Source organism: Anolis carolinensis, chromosome 3, assembly GCF_035594765.1.
Source record: "Anolis carolinensis isolate JA03-04 chromosome 3, rAnoCar3.1.pri, whole genome shotgun sequence".
Taxonomy (NCBI): Eukaryota; Metazoa; Chordata; class Lepidosauria; order Squamata; family Dactyloidae; genus Anolis; species Anolis carolinensis.
The window spans coordinates 95,154,222-95,175,096 of NC_085843.1; the positions used below are offsets into that span (position 1 = coordinate 95,154,222).

At 40.2% G+C, this 20,875-nt stretch overlaps 1 protein-coding gene across 2 annotated transcripts; it reads right to left on the minus strand.

Moving 5' to 3' along the window:
- Positions 1-1,205: 1,205 nt before the first annotated feature.
- zfx (zinc finger protein X-linked) lies at positions 1,206-20,468 on the minus strand. 2 transcript variants are annotated; one of them, XM_003218885.4, is made up of 8 exons: positions 19,929-20,457; positions 16,468-16,558; positions 14,904-15,473; positions 12,677-12,820; positions 12,127-12,270; positions 11,908-12,042; positions 10,137-10,277; positions 1,206-3,198 (listed from the first exon to the last, which is right to left on the minus strand). In XM_003218885.4, exons 2-8 carry the CDS (start codon positions 16,526-16,528, stop codon positions 1,958-1,960), a joined length of 2,436 nt encoding a protein of 811 aa, XP_003218933.1. In that variant the 5' UTR covers positions 16,529-16,558; positions 19,929-20,457; the 3' UTR covers positions 1,206-1,957. The 2 variants fall into 2 exon arrangements, with proteins under 2 accessions (XP_003218933.1, XP_016847901.1); XM_016992412.2 differs by having other exon boundaries at positions 3,009-3,198; positions 10,066-10,277; positions 19,929-20,468.
- Between the last annotated feature and the right edge of the window lie 407 nt (positions 20,469-20,875).

A 20,875-nucleotide genomic window follows, 5' to 3' on the forward strand; every position in this document is an offset into this window, starting at 1 on the left:
TTGACTAGTATTTATAATTCCAAGTAATGTTTGAGAAAGAGGAAGCTGGCCTAGTTTTTGTGTTAATTTGAATTATGGTGCCCAATATGGGTAATATTTTTAGCAACAGGCGAGGTATTGGAGATTTGCTAGACTTTAATAAGCTTAGAAATCATATGTAGAGATTAGAGATTTGGGCAAGTAGCCAGGATAAATAAGGCATCTACATTTTGTAGGTTATGTAAGATCCTATATGGATCCTGAAAACACTCATTTCTGGAAATGCAAGTGGTTTCAGGAGCAGGCTTTAAGGCCTCAGTCCTACAAAGGTTACCACGTAGAATATTTACACAACTCCACAAGAGCTGCTTAGTGTATTATAGGTCTACGGCCATGCGCATACTGGGTCTGCTGCATCAGGGGTGTGCTCGATATAAGACATTTCCAATAACTTGTCCAGGAATCTGGCGCCCATGCAACAGCCAACACACATTAAAAGGTCCAAAACACAGCTCCACATAAATATGACAGGCTTAGAATTGCAAATGTCAAGATGTTAATACCGTACTTTTATAGAAGATACTGCTGGCTCATATGGTATTGCATTTTCATGTTTTGCATTTTCCAACCTCATACCATGAGATATAAAAGTGATTCCTTGAGATAATCAAGTTTCTTCCATATATTATTTGGCCAGCCTACAAGCATGAAAAGAAATGAAGAAAGGAACCAAAACACATCTGGTTGTGTCACAGCTCTTTCCTCTTCAAAATGCAATATATCACACAGGAGAAATGAAATGCTTTGGAATTACTGTTATGCAGTAGTTTTTCAGTGAAGTTTGTACATTGATAGAATACTTGCTTGCCATGAAGCAGCCAACAAAAACTTTGCCTTACAAATAGTTGGAGAGTTTAGCTGGCCACTGTAGCATCTTTCCTGAATTGTATTAACAAAGAGGAGGGACTGGATAAACTTCAGAAAATTTCTACTTTCTTGAAGGACCACTTCCTCCTTACTGAATTTACTGTGGAAGGAAAAACTCTTAAAGGAGGAATGGATGAAAATGTAAGAAAATGCTGCAGGAAAACAAATGGTTCACAAACACACATTTTTTTCTAATTCTTTACTCTTCCATCTTTTTAAAGAAAACATAGTCTTTGAAGATTGTCTGAAGACGCTGGTAGGCAGTTGAAATTGGGAAACAACCAAGTATTTCATACATCTTGAGTTTTGTAATAAAATTGATTTAATTTGGGGTAAATTTAGCAACATTGAATATTGAGTCATTTATTCTGTCAACGGCTTAAACAATAGGTTTCAAAACACAAGTACATTTGAATACAAAACCAAAAGGCAGATAAGCAGATAATACTTATGAACAAGTGCCTCATTTTTTTCTTTGAAACTCACACCTACTGAAAAGAAATGCTCCCAGCAACCAATGTATTTCTTATTACTTTTTAGGAAAGAGTTAAAACACTATATAAAAAGAACCTCAAATAATGGAAAATAGCACTGAGTAACTACCCGAATGAATATTTTGCCACAAGTTCCTTACATACCAATGAAACAGTTAGGTTGGTCTTAAGACACAATGCTGTATTTTGACATTAATTTTATCAATTTACGTTATACAGATCTCACTATGACATTTTTTTAATTAAGAGCAAATTTAAAATTTCTCATGACAAAACTGAGTGAATATGGTCACTGAATACGCAGCATCCAGTAAGGTAAACATGTCAAGAGAACCAAAAATTGTGGAAAAATTCAGTATGAGACAGAATTTATTTATTAAATGCAACTTTATTGTTGCCATTCTTTCTCATTTATTAAGCAAACGGAAAAGAATTCAGAACACACTAATGAAAAGATTGTATAAAAGTCAACTAGAAGCAATAATCCTATCTGTATACAGCAATAAATCAAATGCACAGTATTTTGTGTGTGATCGGCTTTAAAATACAATAACTGCCTAGAAAGCTTCTCTCTTACACGCACCCGTCCCGAATCCACCTCTAAAGGAGTCCTCATGGCAACCCATGTCTTTATGATGCCGCATTATGTGTTGGTTCTTCTCAGAAGGCCTTCGGAAGCCTTTCTTGCAGAACTCACAACGGTGAGGATAGTCTTTTGTATGAATTGAAATAACGTGCCGTTTGAAACCCGAGGCATCTGTAGTGCTGTACTCACAATACTCACACTGGTAAACTTTCCTACCGCTGTGTGTTTTCATGTGTTTTTTGAGTTCCATTTGCAGCTTGAACCCTTTCTTGCACCTCTTGCACCTAAACGGAAGATCCTTTGTGTGAACTGAAAGGATATGGCGGCTCAGAACAAACGGGTCGGCAATCTTAAAGTCACAGTGTCTGCACTGGTGCAGTTTTTTGCCTTTGTGCACCGCAACGTGTTTTTTGAGTTCTGACGGCCTGTGAAAGCCTTTATCACACATCTCACACTTGTGGGGGTAGTCCTTGGTGTGAACAGAAATTATGTGTCTCTTTAAATCACTAGAGTTTGAGCTTTTGTGGTCACAGTGCAAACACTGGTGTGTTTTGCTCTCTTGGTGCATAATTATATGCTGCTGCAGCTCTTTGGTATCTGAAAAGATCTGGAAACAAATGTCGCATTTGAAGGGCATTTCCTTACTGTGCCGAGTCTTTACATGTGTTTTCAAGTTGGAAGAGTCAGCAGACCTATACTCGCAATATTGGCATTGATAGGGCTTCTCGCCTGTGTGGATGCGCATGTGTTTCTTGAGCTCTGAAGGGTGCCGAAACCCTTTGCCGCATTCCACACAAATATGGGGGAAGTTCTTGCTGTGCACAGCCAAAAGGTGCCGGTTCAACAACCCCTGCTCTGCCGTCTCGTACTCACAGAACTTGCATTTGTGCATCTTGCTTGCTGCCTTGTCCCTGTGTACCATCTTGTGTGTAAACAATGCTCCAGCATGAGAGAAATGTTTCCCACATTCATCACATTCAATGAGCTTCTCAGTCTTAGTAATGAGCTTGTGGCTCTCCAGATGGTTATGCAAACTTAACTTTTTATTTGTAGTGTAATCACAGTCAGTACATCGATATTTTTTCTTAGCAAGGAGATGCTCTGGGTGGTTCTTCATATGCCTCTTCAAAAAGCCTCTGGATTTAAACTTCTTCCCACAAATCATACAGGGATAGACTGTCAAAGGGTGGCCATCGGGCCCAATTATGATTGCTGCAGAATAAAAGCAAAAACCAAAATCAGGAGAAGAGTATTCATTATGGTCAAAAGCAATTTACTTATACTTGTCTGCTAACAATAAAGGACACAATTGTTAGGTGCTTCAAAATGCTATGGATGTCTATGGCAGAATTAAGCATGTGCTTAAATCTTCTATCGAAACCAGTAAAACTTCAATATCCTTCATACTATCTGGGTGGTTTCAAAATAAATAGGGAAAGACTTGCAGCTCTTCAGTAAATGACAGGAATGTCAAGTACTGACATCTCCTTTAATGAGAGAACTCAAAGCTGTCAAAAAGAATACCCTGACATGCCATTAAGTGAAGAAAACATATTATCTTAAAGGTATTATGGCAATGGTAATCTTTCCAACAGCTGCCTCCTATTTGTCACATTTAAGGCAATAGTTTCTAAAACTAAAGATAAAATGCCCACCACTTTTGGAACTGAAGATACCAACAGTTTTGTTTTGCTTTGTATAACACAATGCTTCTAATAACATATTTTGCTGCAACTAAACATGAAAAGCCAGTACATGCCTACAGTACATAGAATTTCATATGATATTTCAGTCATTAAACTTGTAAAGGGCAGAACTGCGGTAGCAATTTCCCCTACCCATAAACTGTGCATACTGGTGCATTACGCATCTGCTGGGCTGCCAGGAAGACGATGCTCTCGGCCATGGTATCAACCACACCTATAACAAGCCTGTGCTGGCAATATGAACACAGAAGCCATATATATTCTCTCACATCTTGTGCATCAGAAATGGACAATGCTGCTACACAACGTCTCAAAAGAATTTCCCACTTTAGCTGCTTCTTTAGCCCTTGATCTTTCCAACACATAATGAAAGAAGTATTAGATATGGTGATTATTGTTTTTATTATCTATGAAGGTATTGATGGTTGTGCATTTACAAGAATATCCTGTGGGTTCCCGTTGCTTCTGTGAATCTTTCCTTACATGCAGAACTAGACTCTGAGACTTCTAAAACCCCAACAACTTAAAAGATTTGTTTCTGTTCAATGCTGTTTAGAAAATTTGGGAAAATGTACAGTTCCAGCCTATTTTCAGACTCTGCAGTCTCATTGTTTTGCGACTTCCACAAACTAAATATACAGTGGGCACTTGGGATCTGCTGAGGTTTTATTCTAGAGTCCCCTGTAGACACCAAAATCTGTAGATGTTCAAGTGCAATTATATACAATAGCATAATAAAAGGGTGTCTCTTAAATAAAATTTCGAAATTAAAGTTTGCTTTTTGAAATTTTTTAATTTCAAGATGTGGACTATGAAATCTGTGGATGGGGAATCTATGGATATTGAAAGCCAATTGTGGATTTTGCATATTTAGTCTTTATTAAATGGCTGATAACCAAAGCTTAAATTCTATCAGATAAACCCCAAATACTGTATTCAGAATAAAGAAGTTCTATATTGTTCATTACATATTAGCAAACATTTTAAGTGCAGATATGTATACATATTTACTGCTTATTTTTCCTGAGAGTATAACTCTGGATCTGTAGATAATATTATGGGGTTTTTTAAATCAATTTCTAAATGCAAACTTTTAGTATTTCCATAGCAATGTTGTTGGTATTCACCAGAGTTGCAACTGTTGTCAGGTGCTCTAAAATTATGTGGGTATTGATGAACCAGTATGACATTCTAGATGGCTGGGTTTGCTGTAAAGTGGGTCCTCAGTTATGAGACCCCCATGTAAATGCCAAAAAAGTGGACAACTGTGTCTTATAGCACATCTATTCATATTGCTTCCATTTTATATATAGGATTTGTACATGTTACTGTACATGTTATATATAGGCTGGTAAAAATCGCGGACTCACAGCCTGCAATATGACTGTGGTATTTAAGTCTGAATGCTGGGCTGTGACTATGGAGACTAGGGTTTGAGTTCCCGCTTAGCTGTAGAGTCATATGCTCTCACCTCGGGCTTTAATAACACTTGAATATGACAAAGTCTTTAAGCAATGTATCTGGGATGTGGAGCTGCAAGAGCATCTGGGAGAGAAATGGGCAGGTATCCAGAAATTAAAAATAGCATGATGTTGTTCACTACAACAAGTTACTTATCAAAGCTCAATATTCTCAAATTCAAGAATATTGAATTTTTAGAAGTAACTTGTTGTAGTGAGCAGCACCCTGGGCAGATTTAACATGTTGTCATCAGCACTACTACAGGGTATGCCCATGCAGTTTAGAGGAAATAGAAACTGCCAGACATAGCCTATTATACAGTATTGTTATCACTTCTATAGGGATATTCAATCTGTTTTCATTACTCCTATCATACAGAAGATACCTGACAGAAATTATGAGTATTATTTAAAACATCTAATAGAGAATAGGGAATCATGGACCACTTTTAGAGTGGCTAAGTTTTGTGCTGCAGCCGTAAAAATAACAAGGCAGATGGTAGATGATTATAGCAGATATTCATTTTAATATCAATATCCACAGATTTTAAATACTCGCAGATATGAAGCTGAGTAGAATGGCTGTATATCCTGGACTTTCTGGTTTTAATGTTGATGTTTTTTTAAATATATATATTGTAATGTTTTAATAAATTTTATTACTCCTGGTTTGTGACCATAGTAATAAAATACATTCATACTCTCTCAGTCTCAGCAAAAGATAAAGGCAAACCTCTGAACAAAATTTGGCAAGAGAACTCTATGACAGATTTGCCTCAGAGTTGCCAGAAGCCAGAAATTAATTTAAGACACAAAACAACAACAAACTCTCTGCACTGTTTATACATAGCACCACTGGCATTGAATCACTTTCTGAGGAAAATATAATGTACCGTATATACTCGAGTATAAGCCGACCCGAATATAAGACGAGGCACCTAGTTTTACCACAAAAACTGGGAAAACTTATTGACTCGAGTATAAGCCGAGGGTGGGAAATGCAGCAGCTACTGGTAAATTTCAAAATAAAAATAGATACCAATAAAATTACATTAACTGAGGCATAAGTGGGGTAAATGTTTTTTGAATATTTACCGTATTTCAAAGAAAAACAGTAAGTTAGCTCTGTAAGTGCATAAGTAGGGTCAACAAAACCAATATGGTATCAACAATAACATTATAATAATAATCATCGTTATCATCATCAACAACAATAACAACAACAACTTTCTTTGTATCCTCCACTATCTATCTCCCCATGGGGACTCAGGCCGGCTTCCAACATAGTAACAGGCAAACATTCAATGCCTATATAATCAATGCAGAGCTAGATATAGCTCTATAATTATATATACTAATTTCACATTTGCATTTTCCCCTGAAAAGTTTGCAAATCCTCTGTGCATTTCTCTCCTGCAATATTTGCAAGTCCCATTTATCTATATTTACATCTATCTAGACATCTCTCTGTGTGTGCATATTTAAAAGGCCTATATCTATATTAATATCTATCTATCTAGACCAGGGGTCCCCAAACTTTTTAAACCGAGGGCCAGTTCACTGTCCCTCAGACCGTTGGAGGGCTGGACTATAGTTTTTTTAAAAAAAACATAAACAAATTCCTATGCACACTGCACATATCTTATGACACTGCTTTTGGCTAATAAGATGCTCGATGTCTGGTTCCATATTTGTTCCCTCAGGCAGGAAGCAGCCAGGCCTTGAAGCTGCAAGGCTTTTCAATATTAATCAAGGTGATTAATTGCAACATTCTCACTGGCCTCTAACAGAGAAGAGTTATTTCTCCCACCCTGGACCTTTCACAGATATATAAACCTCCCTTGCCTAGTTTCCAACAGTCCTCACAGCCTTTGAGGATGCCTGGCATAGATGTGGGCGAACGTCAGGAGAGAATGCTTCTGGAACATGTCCATGCAGCCTGAAAAACTCACAGCAACCCAGTGATTCTGGCCATGAAAGCCTTCCACAACTCAGAAGAGAAATGTTTGCGTTGTACACAAGGGATTCCTAGCCTAAGGAACCCTATGAAATATATAGGGCTGCCATAAGTCCATGCATGCAGATTTTTCCCTCAATGCTGCAGATTAGAACTGCTCAAAAAGGTGCACAGCTGGTTGGGGGATTCTGGGAATGGCAGTCCAAAAAGTCCCTTCCCCAATCAATCCCCAAAGGTCTGCCAAGGAATCCCAGGCACCAGAGGCTTTCACTTGCCTAGTTTCCAACAGACCTCACAGCCTCTGAGGATGCCTGGCACAGATGTGGGTGAAATGTCAGGAGAGAATGCTTCTGGATCACAGCCATACAGCCCGGAAAACTCACAGCAACCCAGTGATTCCAGGCATGAAAGCCTCCAAAAACAATGTCTTTATTACAGAAGCAGCGCGGAGGGAGGGACTTTAGGACCCAGCTCGCCTTTTTCCTCTCCTTCCTTCCTCTTCTACCAAAGCATGGGCGGGGGAGAGAATTTAGGAGCCCGATCTCCTGTTTTTCCTCTCCTGCCTTCTCTTCCAAATTGGCAAAAGAGACAGTGCGTCGTCTTCTTCCTCATCCAAAGCCATGGTGAAAGCACTGCTTTGGAAGAAAAGAAGGAAGGAGAGGAAAGTATGCCGCTCAGCCTGCAGCCATGCTACCGCCGCCACCACTTTGGAAGAGAGGGAAGGAGAGGAAGAGGAGAAGGACGACACGCAGGCTCCTAACGTCCTTGCCATGCCTGCTACTTCGGAAAAGAGGAAGGAAGGAAAGGAAAAAGAGAAGAACACGTGGGGGCTCCTGAAGTCCCTCCCCCACCTGCCCGCCCGCTCGCTGCCAACAGCCTTCAGAAGCAGCAGCAGCAGCCTTCCTCCTCTTGGCTGCCCGTCCCCCATCCAGAACGAGTAACCCCCGGGGGGCCGGATAAATGGCTTCAGCGGGCCGCATGTGGCCCGCGGGCCTTAGTTTGGGGACCCCTGATCTAGACATTGCTCTATATATAGAGAATTATATCTTTATAGGACTTGCAGAGGCTTGCAAAAATATGAGGGGAAAATTCATATATTAAATTAATGAATTTGTAGGGGGAAATCTATATATTATTTACAAGCTTTGGGGCAGGCATTTGCTCAAGGAAGAAACGCAAGCAAAGCCCTCCTAAAAACAACTTTGGCCTCTTTTCTCCTCCCCTTTCCCACCTCTTTTATTTATCCCTTTTCAAACTCTAAAAGTAGCCAGAAAATGCTTTTAAAAACTTCCCTTCCTCTCCCAAAAAACCCACCCCATTTTTGTTTCCTTAGGAATAAAAAGAAATACACACATTCTGTTGCTCTTCTTTCCCTCCTTCCCTCCCTATTGCGTCAAAAGTTCTTGCAATAATAGTAATAATAATAATAAATCCTGCAAATTTGCAAGAGACTCTCTTTTTCTTCCCCTTACACCCATGCAATATTTTTTTTCTTCCTGGCTTGCAAGAGGCTCTCACTCACTCTCCTTTCGCTTTTGAAAACATTCCCTTGTCTCTCTCTCTCTTAAAAAATAAGATAACTCCAGCCTGGGAGGAGAAGCGGAGAAGGGAGGTTTTGGAAAAGAAAACATACTGTGTGGCCTCCAGGCTCCGCTGCCTGGCTTGACCTTGACCCAATTATAAGCCGAGGGAGGCTTTTTCAGCTCATAAATAAGGGCTGAAAAACTTGGCTTATCTTCAAGTATATACAGTATTCGTCTGTGTAATTCCCAGCATCCAGTTTAATATGTATGTATGTGTGCATATTTCAAAAGATTCCAAGTACCTGGACCAAAAAATAACATAGAAATGGAATGTAAGAATTTTCTGAAAAATGATACAGTAGAGTCTCACTTATCCAACATAAACGGGCCGGCAGAATGTTGGATAAGTGAATATGTTGGATAATAAGGAGGCATTAAGGAAAAGCCTATTAAACATCAAATTAGGTTATGATTTTATAAATTAAGCACCAAAACATCATTTTATACAACAAATTTGACAGAAAAAGTAGTTCAATATGTAGTAATGCTATGTAGTAATTACTGTATTTATGAATTTAGCACCAAAATCTCATGATGTATTGAAAACATTGACTACAAAAATGTGTTGGATAATCCAGAACGTTGGATAAGTGAGACTCTACTGTATTGTTTTCAAAACAGTATAAAAACCGAATTGCTCAAAAACGAATAAGAGTAAAATACTCTTATTTGGGCAACTTTGCTGTCTTCAAGGATCAGTTCATTCCTTCTTCCACACTATTTTCCATATTCTTCTCTTGTCTGTCAACAAGTACTCCAGGGGTGTATCTACACTACAGAACTATTCCAGATCGACACCACTTAAACTGCCATAGATCAATGCCATGGAATTATTGTTTGTGGAGACACCAGCACTCTTTGACAGAGAAGGCTACAGACTTTGTAAAACTACAATTCCTATGATTCCACAGCACTGAGTCACAGCAGTTAAAGTAGTTTCAAACTGCACTGGATCTACAGTGTAGCTCCACCCCATGATTACCGTGCATATTTCACACCTTCTTCTTCCACCTCCAGAACTATTTTATCCTAAAAAAATGTAGTTCAAAATCCAAGGTCTTCCGATACTATGTAGACTGTGCTATTCTGAATATTTCAAATGAGTTTGCCATTATTTAAACCATTGTAAATTATCTAGATATAGATAGTTGGCATGCGAGTTAACAGTTTCCCTGGCAAATTTTGACCTTTCAGTTCTATTACTTTCCTCTTCTGTTCTAAATTGAGAAGAAGTGGTTATTTTAAGGTCATCCCAACAGCATCAAATATTTCTGCAAGCAAAAAAATGAAATACTAAAGCATACTAAAGCAGCAAAGTCCAAAATGAATAATGTACATTAAAATCTCTTTCAAATATTCACAGAAAAATGCACCTCCATTATTTCTTTTTTCTTTCTTTTTTGATAAGCAATTATTACAGTGACCAGAATAGGTGAATATTCACCTGTTTGGTACTGTCTGGATTCCAGCCTCCTTCTCTTTCTTGGCTTTTGTTTTGCCAGCCTCCCAAGCCCAGCAGACTCATCTATGTGCAAGAGAGCACTTGCAGTTCCATTTCGGTTTTCAACGGCATCTGTGTTATTACCTAAGGAGGATTAAACATATACATATCAGTATTCAGGATTTTGTCGATAATTCAAAACACTGACTGGAGTATTGATAATTACTAAGCTTAACGCCTTAAATCAAGAAATAGTTTTCTAAGATCTACGGAGATACTCGCAGGAACACCTCAGTAAGCGAGAGTCCAAAAGTGGCTGGCTAAAACCCGGAAACTCAATCACTGGCTGACACCAAATGAGAGACTCCCTCCTGGGCACACAGAAGGCTGGGGGACTTGGAAGGCGCTGAAGAGACTGCGCTCTGGCACCACAATTGCAGGGCCAAACTTAAGAAATGGGACTATGAAGTGGAGTCCACAACATGCGAGTGTGAAGAAGAGCAAACCACAACCACCTACTACAATGCAGTCTGAGTCCTGCCACATGCAAAATAAAGGACCTTCTTATAGCAACACCAGAGGCACTCCAAGTGGCCAGCTACTGGTCAAAGGATATTTAGTATAATGCCAAGTTTTTTAAACTTTGTGTTTTCAAATACATTACACTTGTACCCTCGGTTTGCTTCTGATATGATAAATAGTAATTACTAAGCTTGATTAAAGCCTGAAGAGTCAACTCTGAAAGCTTGTAAATACCTATTCCAACACCTTTTAATAGCTTGTTTGGATACTGTATATAGAGAGGTGCAAACAAAAAAAAACCCCACAACTAATCTGCATAGCTTTTTATTCATATATAGTTGCCCTCCACAGGTATCTATGGCTTACTCCATGGATACCACCACATTCGCACTTCAGTGTCATGATGAAAAGGCAAGTTCATACAGCAACAAAGTACAAACACAAACAACTGATCATGATGAAGCTTGGAAAAGCATGATACTATTTCTTTTTTAATTTGATTGCTAGCTTGCGGGAAACAAGGATAAAATTAGCTCCTCCAGACATGTTGCTAACGGTCCACTTTGTTATGGAATGAGGGGAAATCACAGAAGTGGTTCCCAAACTGTGAGATGTGTAGGACAGAAAGGGACTTCAGGTAGCAGTTTCAAAAACAAAAGTTAATCTAAATAATGTGACAAAATGTCCTAATTGAAACAATTTAATGAACAACATGCAAATGACATATATGTACTGGAGACTAGGATGCGGAACAATGGCTTCAAACTACAGGAAAGGAGATTCCACTTGAACATTAGAAAGAACTTCCTAACTGTGAGAGCTGTTCAGCAGTGGAACTCTCTGCCCTGGACTGTGGTGGAGGCTCCTTCTTTGGAGGCTTTTAAACAGAGGCTGAATGGCCATCTGTTGGGGGATGCGATTTTCCTGCTTCTTCGCAGAGGGTTGGACTGGATGGCCCACAATGTCTCTTCCAACGCCATGATTCTATGCTCTTATAAATTCTGGTGCAAAATATTAGGTACTATATGAGTAGGTTTTCGTTTCTTTCCTCCCAAATGGAAGATCAGATACATTCTCCACATACAGTTTTTCAGATGGAAGCACACACTCCTCAAATACTTCTATCCTGCAGCTAAATCCTATCACAATATGCGAGAAACCCTCTGTCAAATGAGTTGGAAGCCAATGTTCTTGATCTTCAGATCAGCTACCAAATTCAATATAAAAGAAGAAACTTGACTAGTGACTATACCATAAGCAGCTGCCCAAGCTATTGGCATAAAACTTTTCATTTCATTGTCATCAATTGGTTGTTCATGAGCTGCTGCAGCATCTTCCTCTCCTACTATCACTTCCATGTAGACTTCATCAGCAATCTCTGCAACATCTATGAGAAAAAGAAACCCTATGTAATATGACTTTTTATCATTTTATTCAAATTCCTGCCCCTAAATAAATGCCACATACTTACTTAACTCTTCATCTTCATGCTGAGAATCATTTACTGCCATATAAACCATTTTCTCCCTTGGAATACGAACACTGCTATTTTGATTAACTAATGTGTCTCCATGGTCATTTTCCGATTCGCTTTCCACAATGTCTACTGTGCCTCCTAAGTAAAAAAAAAATGAGTCAAAATATTTTGTAGTAACATGTTTCTATTAAGCTATGGTTAACATTTAAGGGGGGGAAGGCAACACAAATATCTAGAAAAGAGCTGGTTGGAAAAGACTGGACCAGCAAAATAGACACCATGAAACCACAATCCTGTGTATTCAGAAGTAAGAAAGCCCAATGATTTTTATAAAAATGCAAGCTGTGACTGTTATTTAACAGTTTTCCTGAAAGTACACTTTGAAAACACTGGGGGATATTGGACCAGAACCTTAATTTACCCGATCTAAAATTATCTCCCAGCAAGTTGTATGGACACAGATTGAATGTTTGCCACATTTTTTGCTGCTATTTTGATTCTGGGACCTCCAAGTACTGCTCTTGAAGATTTGTTGACGACTTACCTATATCATCTTCTCCAGGATCAGCTTTAAAAATATATACTTTGATGACTTCTGGGCAAATGCCATCCATTTTACAGGGATCACCTTCAGAGTCTGATTTAATATCAACAGAATTGTCAGTTTCTGCCTTGACCGCTTCATCCACTAGAGTAAAAAGCAATAAAATGATGCAATATCAGCATAATATAAACAGCTTGCAATAAAACAGAAGACCATTTCAATGTCAGAAATGCTGAAAAGTACAAAAAGAGTACTTAAAATGATATTAAATAACCGTTTATATAATGAATTACTATTTATAAGAACACCCATAATGAAGTGAATCAATAAATAATATAAGTTTAAAAAATCACAAATGTTCTTCTGTCTGGCTTCATAGAAGTGAAATGTACCTTTTAATTATCTTCTAATCTTGGCCAAATCAAAAATCATGTTCATACAGCTAATTAATCCAGGAATCAACAGAAATGCCATACTAAAATGAAATAAGACTGTTTTCTATTTTATCTTTCATCCATAATGTGACAAATAGGATATTTTATTCTGATCAGAGTCCCCAATGAATCAGCAATATGCCTATAGTGTCCATAGTTCAAGCAATGTGAACTGTAATTCAAACACGCGACACTGATCGAAGCACTATGAATGCACATATATTGTCTTTGGTCTGTGCTTCTGATCATGGTTATGTACAATCCCAAACCTGGGTAAAAGACGGCATGAGAAAACTCAAATACAGTAAAGTCTCACTTATCCAAGCTAAACGGGCTGGCAGAAGCTTGGATAAGCGAATATCTTGGATAATAAGGAGGGATTAAGGAAAAGCCTATTAAACATCAAATTAGGTTATGATTTTACAAATTAAACACCAAAACATCATGCTATACAACAAATTTGACAGAAAAAGTAGTTCAATACGCAGTAATGTTATGTTTTAATTAATGTATTTACGAATTTAACACCAAAATATCATGATATATTTAAAACATTGACTACAAAAATGGCTTGGATAATCCAGAAGCTTGGATAAGTGAAACTCTAATAAGGAAATAATGATATAGGGAGGTTAATTATGATTCTGTAGCTTAAATCTTACTTAACACTATGTTAACTTTTACAACCAACAAAATAGCCCACTATCACACTTAAATTAGATGAATAGGTTGTATAAAGAGAGATGGGACTCATGGGGCACCCCAGATGATGTCGGACTACAACTCACAGCATTTTTGGTTATGCTGTGCGAGCTATGGCTGCCAGTACTTGTAGTCCAACATTTAGAGCAGTGCTTCTCCGGTTACCTGGTATGGATGAGTAATTATTTTTTTCCACAGAGTCAGAGACTGGTATCATATCTGTGCCCACTGAATATCCTGGAAACTTGCTGGGATCAGTAGCCAATGGTTCACAGAACACAGCAAAGATCCAGGGACCATCACTTTAAATAGCACATTAATCAAGGTCCATCTGAATTTTGAATTGAATTCAAAATGCTTTTTTTCATGTGTCTCTATGAAGCACTTATATCCTAGACCAGACTGCACCAAATTAGGCATCACTCTTGGTGCGTAAGAACTGGCAGAACTTGTTTGGAATGCTTAAGGCAAACTATGAAACAGCATGGAAACTTTCACTTGACATAATTTCTAGTATATACATTCACATGTACTTATGAAGGGTGTGGATTTACATTTTTCTCAAGATAAAAGCCAAGTATATTTTCTGATTGAATTGTTTAGGAAAATTCTGATATTTAATGAAAATTCAATGGCGATTTCTATCTATTACTATGAGTTAATGGCTAATTTTACCCAGTATTATGGGTGATTGTAACACTGATACACACACACAAATATTTGTTTGTGCAAATTGCAGGTTTCAATACATAGTTGCCATTTATTTATTTTAAAAGTTCCAGCAACCCTTCTATTCTATTCTCCTTTTGCTAACTGCCATCTATTGGTTCTCTTGCTGCTCAGTGTGCTTACTTCTTGATAGAAAAAGAAATTATCAAGATTCAAGACAATGATAACAAATCTGCTATATCTCACTAGAACTATTACTGCTTTCATCTCAGCTCTAACCATCAAATATTGAAGATGATGCCATGGCATTTATATTAGATTTCCACTACAGTAAGTCAACAGGGCTAGAATAGGATCTCTGAGTTAGGGTATCTGTTGATAAAAAAATTGTAGTGTTTAAAACACTTTACCGAAATACTTACGAGAAATCATAAGGTAGTCTTCACAGTTGCCCTTGTCCTCGTCATGTTCCACAGGAATTCCACTGGCGTCGATTACAGCTTCAGAGGCACAGTCTGCCACCAGCACCTCTGAAACTACATCCTCTCCCAGGGAACCTGTGACAATCTCTGATTCTACAACATTATTGTGATCGTGAATGACATGTTCCATGTGTCCAACATCAGGGATGTGCAAGGACTCATTGGTGAGCACTTGTTCAGGTACTGACATTGTTGAAGGTGTGATCTCAGAAGACAAAACATCATCTGGGACATTGCAGTGCGCTAGAGAAACCTCTTCGGTGACAACACTGTCCAGCACTGTTTCCGGAATAATAACAGTCTGAGATACATCTGTGTCCTCCATGATATCTGGACACTGAACATCTTCTATGACAACGTCCTCAATGACGTCTTGGATTACTACCGAATCTGGATCATCAGGAACAAAATTATGGACAGTTATATCAGCGTCCTCCACATCTGACACATATACAGTTTCCTGTATTTCGACCACAATTTCATTTCCATTCATATGTGTTCCATCGGCTCCTGAAATATAAAACATAATTTAAAGTATTAAACCAATGTAACTCCAATATCATTAAAATCACCATGATTTTCTTATTATTTTAGGGATATTATTAAGAACTTTCTCTCACTGGAAAAATTAACATTTGGGTGCATCCACTCTTTTCTCCCCATACAAATTATTACACATATTTCAGTTACATGTGACATGCTGCATATTGTTAAAAGGTTTTCTTCTGCGCGTTTATCTCAACACTGCTGTTACTGTTCTTCCATTATTATTTGTGTAGGAGCTGTCTGGAAATGCTCTGAAGGATCTAAATTTTATTTAAAACTTGCCAGATGGGTAAGATTTTGTAGAGGGAAAAGAAATTGATAATCTAATGTAAGGCACATTGTGAAATGGCTGGGAACTGCTAATTTACTGGTTTTAGTTATGAATGGGGTTTTAATTGGTTTTAACTTTTTAATACCATCAATATTTAACATTATTTTAATGAATGTATTTTTGGGGTTTTAAATTGTATGGTATTGGTTTTACTGTAAGCCGCTTTCGGTTTCTTTTTTAGAGAGAAAAAGATGGGTACAAATAATAATAATTACTACTACTACTACTACTACTACTACTAACTTGGTTCTTTCCTAGCATTTTTAGTTGTCTTCCTAAACAGCTTGCCTGAGCATGTGCCTATAGCATACATGCTACTTAAAGGAAATGAACATTATTTTATTGTTCCTTAGCTCAAAGCAAGGGCAACCAATATTAATAACCAAATATTTAAATTATGTATAATGCTTCTGGGATAATGGGTGCTATATACATTTTCTGCATTAAGTCTCTTCTCGAAGCATACAATCAATTAAAAAAATGAGTACAGTAAGACTGTGAAAGGAAGCCTTTTAAGTAAAAATGCCCTAGTCTGGGGGTCATTCAGAAATAAACTGTAATGAATATGACCAGCCAAATGCTCTTTCATAACGCAATTTTAACATTATAAATTGTTTCACTACATACCTGTAGGATCAAAAAATGCATGTGAATCGTGTGGCTGTAGTTCAAGTCCATCTTCATCCATGGCCTTTAAATCTCATTAGTAACAACGTATCTAAAATAAAAATATTTCCAATTAATCTATATCTAGATGTGACACATATACAAATTTAGTAGATTGTTATGGTTCAAATTTGTGAAGAAGAAAAAACACATGGTCAAATAGTTTAATTTTTTCCCTATTACTGCCAAATAGACATTATGGGGTGGGGTGGACTGCCTTCTGCTTGCTATAGGCGGTGGTTGCAAGAACGTGCAACTGTGCTGGGCAAGAGTATTTTCTTTAAGGACAAGTATCCCTCCTTTAATGAGGTTCCCATAAAATCTATTCATAAACAATCAATTTCTTCATTTGTATCCCAATATTTAAAATAAACATCCCAATATTGATGAGCTAAATTACAAGAAATAAACATTAATAGTATTTTCCCAGTGTGTTATTAAAGGCATAGTAAACAAAATTACAACGTACTTTTAAAATAATGATAATGAACCGTGATGGTTTAAAAGTTTTGTTTTGCTTCTGTACTGTCCAGTCCAGAAAATGGTAACATTTATGACTGCATCCAGTGTACAACATTCTCTTTGTTGACACTCACCATGCTAAAAGCAACATGGAAATGCAATTTGCTTTTTGTGAATATGTGAACTAGGAAATTTATCCCCCCCCCACAAAAAACCCACTAGCATCTAGATAAGGAGACACTAAGGAGACACTAGATCTCCCCTCCTAAAGCAAGTTTGAAAATCTTTTGTAGATGGAAGCTCTTACCCAGTCTATTAACATTTAATGAACTGGTTTTATTATTCCAAGCATAAGTGAGCACTGCAGGATTTCTAATTGTGGTTATCAATTATTTTATGTACTGTAATATGAAATACAAAAAAAACCCAACATACAGAGCTGGCTATGACTACTACAGGAGCCTCTGGTGGCTCAGTGTGTTAAAGCACTGAGCTGCTGAACTTGCAGACAGAAAGGTCCCAGGTTCAAACCTGGGGAGTGGAGTGAGCGCCCGCTGTTAGCTCCAGCTTCTGCCAACCTAGCAGTTCGAAAACATGCAAATGTGAGTAGATCAATAGGTACCGCTCCAGCGGGAAGGTAACGGCATTCCATGCAGTCATGCCGGCCACATGACCTTGGAAGTGTCTATGGACAACGCCGGCTCTTTGGCTTAGAAATGGAGATGAGCACCAACCCCCAGAGTCAGACACAACTGGACTTAAAATCAGGGGAAACCTTTACCTTTACCTTATGACTACTACAGGTTAAGCATCCCTTATCTGAAATGTTTGGGACCTTCTGTATTTTGGGATATTTGCATATACATAATAGGATATTTTGGAGATAGGACTCAAACCTAAACATGACATTCATCTTTATTTCATCTACACCATAGCCTGTTGATAATTTCATATCACATATTTTTAATATGTTGTGCTCAAGACTTTTAAATAATTTTATAAACAAGATATCAAATTTATACTTATATTTAATAACATAGCATATACACACAGAATCATCATGGGGAAAATATTGTGTCACTCTCTCAGCCACCCATGTGGAAGACTTTGGGAGTATTTTGGAAATCTAGATAAGGGATGCTAAACTTGTAATGCAGAGCTTTCCAAATTGTGTACTGGTGTGTTGCATGGAAAATGCCCCCCCCCCCCCCACTCCTTCCGTGCCCACAAACAAATACTGGTGCTGTTCAAGTGTAGGTACTGTTATTACTTTTATAATTTATACAATTTATTGATTGAGTTGCAGTAATTGCTACTAAAATGGATAGATTTCTAATTTTAAAAATCTGCTGACAATGATGTTTATAATGAAGCACACAGAGCAGCTATAGACGAAACTATACAAACATGTATTTATACATTAAAGATTATATCAAAAATATTATATAGATAGATAATTAAATTCTTATAAGGGATTGGCTGAACATCCACTTGGAGAATAAAACTGAATTGGGTTGCTGTTGAGTTTTCTGAACTGTATGGCAATGCTCCAGAAGCATTCTTTCCTGACGTTTCGCCTGCATCTATGACAGGCATCCTCAGAGGTATGAGGTGTGTTGGAAACTAGTCAAGTGGGATTTGTATATCTGTGGAATGTTACGGGTGGGAGAAAGAACTCTTTGTCTGTTGGAGGCTGGTGTGAATGTTTCAATTGGCCACCTTGATTAGCATTAAATAGCCTTTCAGCTTCAAGGTCTGGCTTCTTCCTGCCTGGGGGAGTCCATTGTTGGGAGGTGTTAGCTGGCCCTGATTGATTCATGTCTGGAATTCCTGTTTTCTGAGTGGTGTTCTTTATTTACTGTGTCGCAAAAGGATGCATGTCTCAAAAGGGTGTTGCCACATGAAAAGTTTGAAAAGCTCTGCTGTAGTGTAATGTAAAATGTGTGTATGTGTATACAGTATATACACGAGACTCTTCTTTGATCTTAAGATGCACACTAATTTCATTGCCACCAGCAGAAATATGCATACACACACAGATAAGCAGCCTTGATTCTAAGGGCCCTTCCACACAGCCATATAACCCAGAATATCAAGGCAGAAAACCCCCGAATATCTGTTTTGAACTGGGATATCTGAGTCCATATATATACATTGCCATATATTCCAGTTCAACGCAGATAATGTGGGATTTTATTAAGCTGTGTGGAAGGGGCCTAAGATGCACCACATTTTAATGATGTTTATATGGGGAGGAGCTGAAGGACAGGACACATCCGCAGACAAACAAGCGCAGGGTGGCATCCTCGTGTGAATGCAGCTGCCATCACCACTACAGAGGGAAGGGAAAAGTTGAGCCTTTCCCCCCCGATGTAATAAATGTAGATGGAGATGGGTGTCAATCTTTCAAAATGTACTAAGCACACAGAGAAGAGCATGACTGAATAAGTCGTGAGGGGAGGCTCTGCCCCCTTGAGTGGACCCAGGCGGCGGAGGGGACGGAGATTTGCTTTCCCTCAGCATCCCATTTCTGAGGCACGGAGTGAATGCCCGGGATGCTGCTTTCCTGGGGGCCGGGCCTGGGCCTGGCGGTGGCGAAGTGGGCCTGGGGCGGGCGAGCCGGGCTGCAGGCGGGGAGGAGGGGGAAGGGCGAGGCTCCCCCGCCGCTGCCCCCAGCGCCGCCTCCTCCTCCTCCTGCCTGCCCTGCCCCGCCGGGCCCGCGATGGGGCCTCCCCGCCCGCCCGGGGCCCGACGCGACGGATCCAAGATGGCGGCCGGCCTTCTCCCTGAGCGTCCCTTCCCGCCGCCATCTTGTCTCCTCCTCCTCGTCGTCCTCGTCCTCCCAGCGCCCGAACCGGGCCTCGCCCCCTACCCGCACCGCCAGGGCCTGGTCTGTGTCTCCGCTGCAGCACCGGAGCCCTCCCCCCCTTCTCCCCCGAGGCCGAGTGCGGGGCCTGTACCTGCTTGCGGCCTGCGGGCCCGTCCCGGCCGAGGCTGAGGCGGCGGCCTAGGAGCGGCCTGCTCGGGGCCTGCTCGGCGGCCTGGGGAAGGCCTAGGCGGGGCCTGCGGGCGGCTGCTTGCCGGGCGGGGCTGCGGGCGGCCTTCCTCCGCGTCGCTGGGATGTGGCGGCGGCAACGGCGGCGGCGGGGCGGGAGCGGAGGCGGGAGGGAGGGGCCGAGCGCCGAGCGAGCGAGCGGGGGGAAGCGGCGAGATCCCGGCCCGGGCCGCCGTCAGCGCGCCACGTCACGGCCGAGAGGGACCCGGCGAAGGCGGAAGGGACAGGCCGGCGCCGCGGAGCTCGCCTGGGCCTCTCGCGGACGAGGACAAGCACGCAGGCCGTGGCGGGCCCCAGGCAAGCAGGCAGGCGGCCCCTCCCGCTGCAGCTGCGCCTGCCGCCGCCGCCTCCTCCTCGGACGCCGCTCGGCCGTAAAATCCCGCTCGGGGCTCAGAGGCGCCTGGGCCTGGGAAAACCCCGCCGGCATTTCGGAGTGGCTGCCCCGCCAGCCAGGAGGCCCCGGCGCCCCAGGAGCAGACGGCGCAGGGCAGGCCGGGGGGGCTGCCATTAAGACTCCCCGGCCCCCCCACTGTTTAAACTGGATAGACTTAGACCCCCCCCCCCTTCGGTGCCGCATCTTGGAATTTGGAATATAATCTTGTGAAAGGAATAACCTATCTCCTAAATGCCCTTTTCTCTCAAACTTCTTCAATGTAGGGTTGTTGTGCATTTTCAGGTCTGTATAGCCATGTTCCAGAAGCATTCTCTCCTGACGTTTCCCCCACATCTATGGCAGGCATCCTCAGAGATTGTGAGGTATATTGAAAACTAGGTCAGTGATGTTTATATATCTGTGGAAGGTCCAGGGTGGGAGAAAGGACTCTTGTCTTCTTCAGGCCAGTGTGAATGTTG

What these genes read in the sequence shown, in the direction of transcription:
- zfx (XM_003218885.4), bottom strand. Translation starts at nt 16,528, where the DNA reads ATGGATGAAGATGGACTTGAACTACAGCCACACGATTCACATGCATTT. An exon ending in AGACTACCTTATGATTTCTC is followed by an intron (nt 12,821 to 14,903) that starts GTAAGTATTTCG and finishes TTTTTACTCTAG; the next exon opens with TGGATGAAGCGGTCAAGGCA. An exon ending in GCATGAAGATGAAGAGTTAA is followed by an intron (nt 12,043 to 12,126) that starts GTAAGTATGTGG and finishes TTTTTCTCATAG; the next exon opens with ATGTTGCAGAGATTGCTGAT.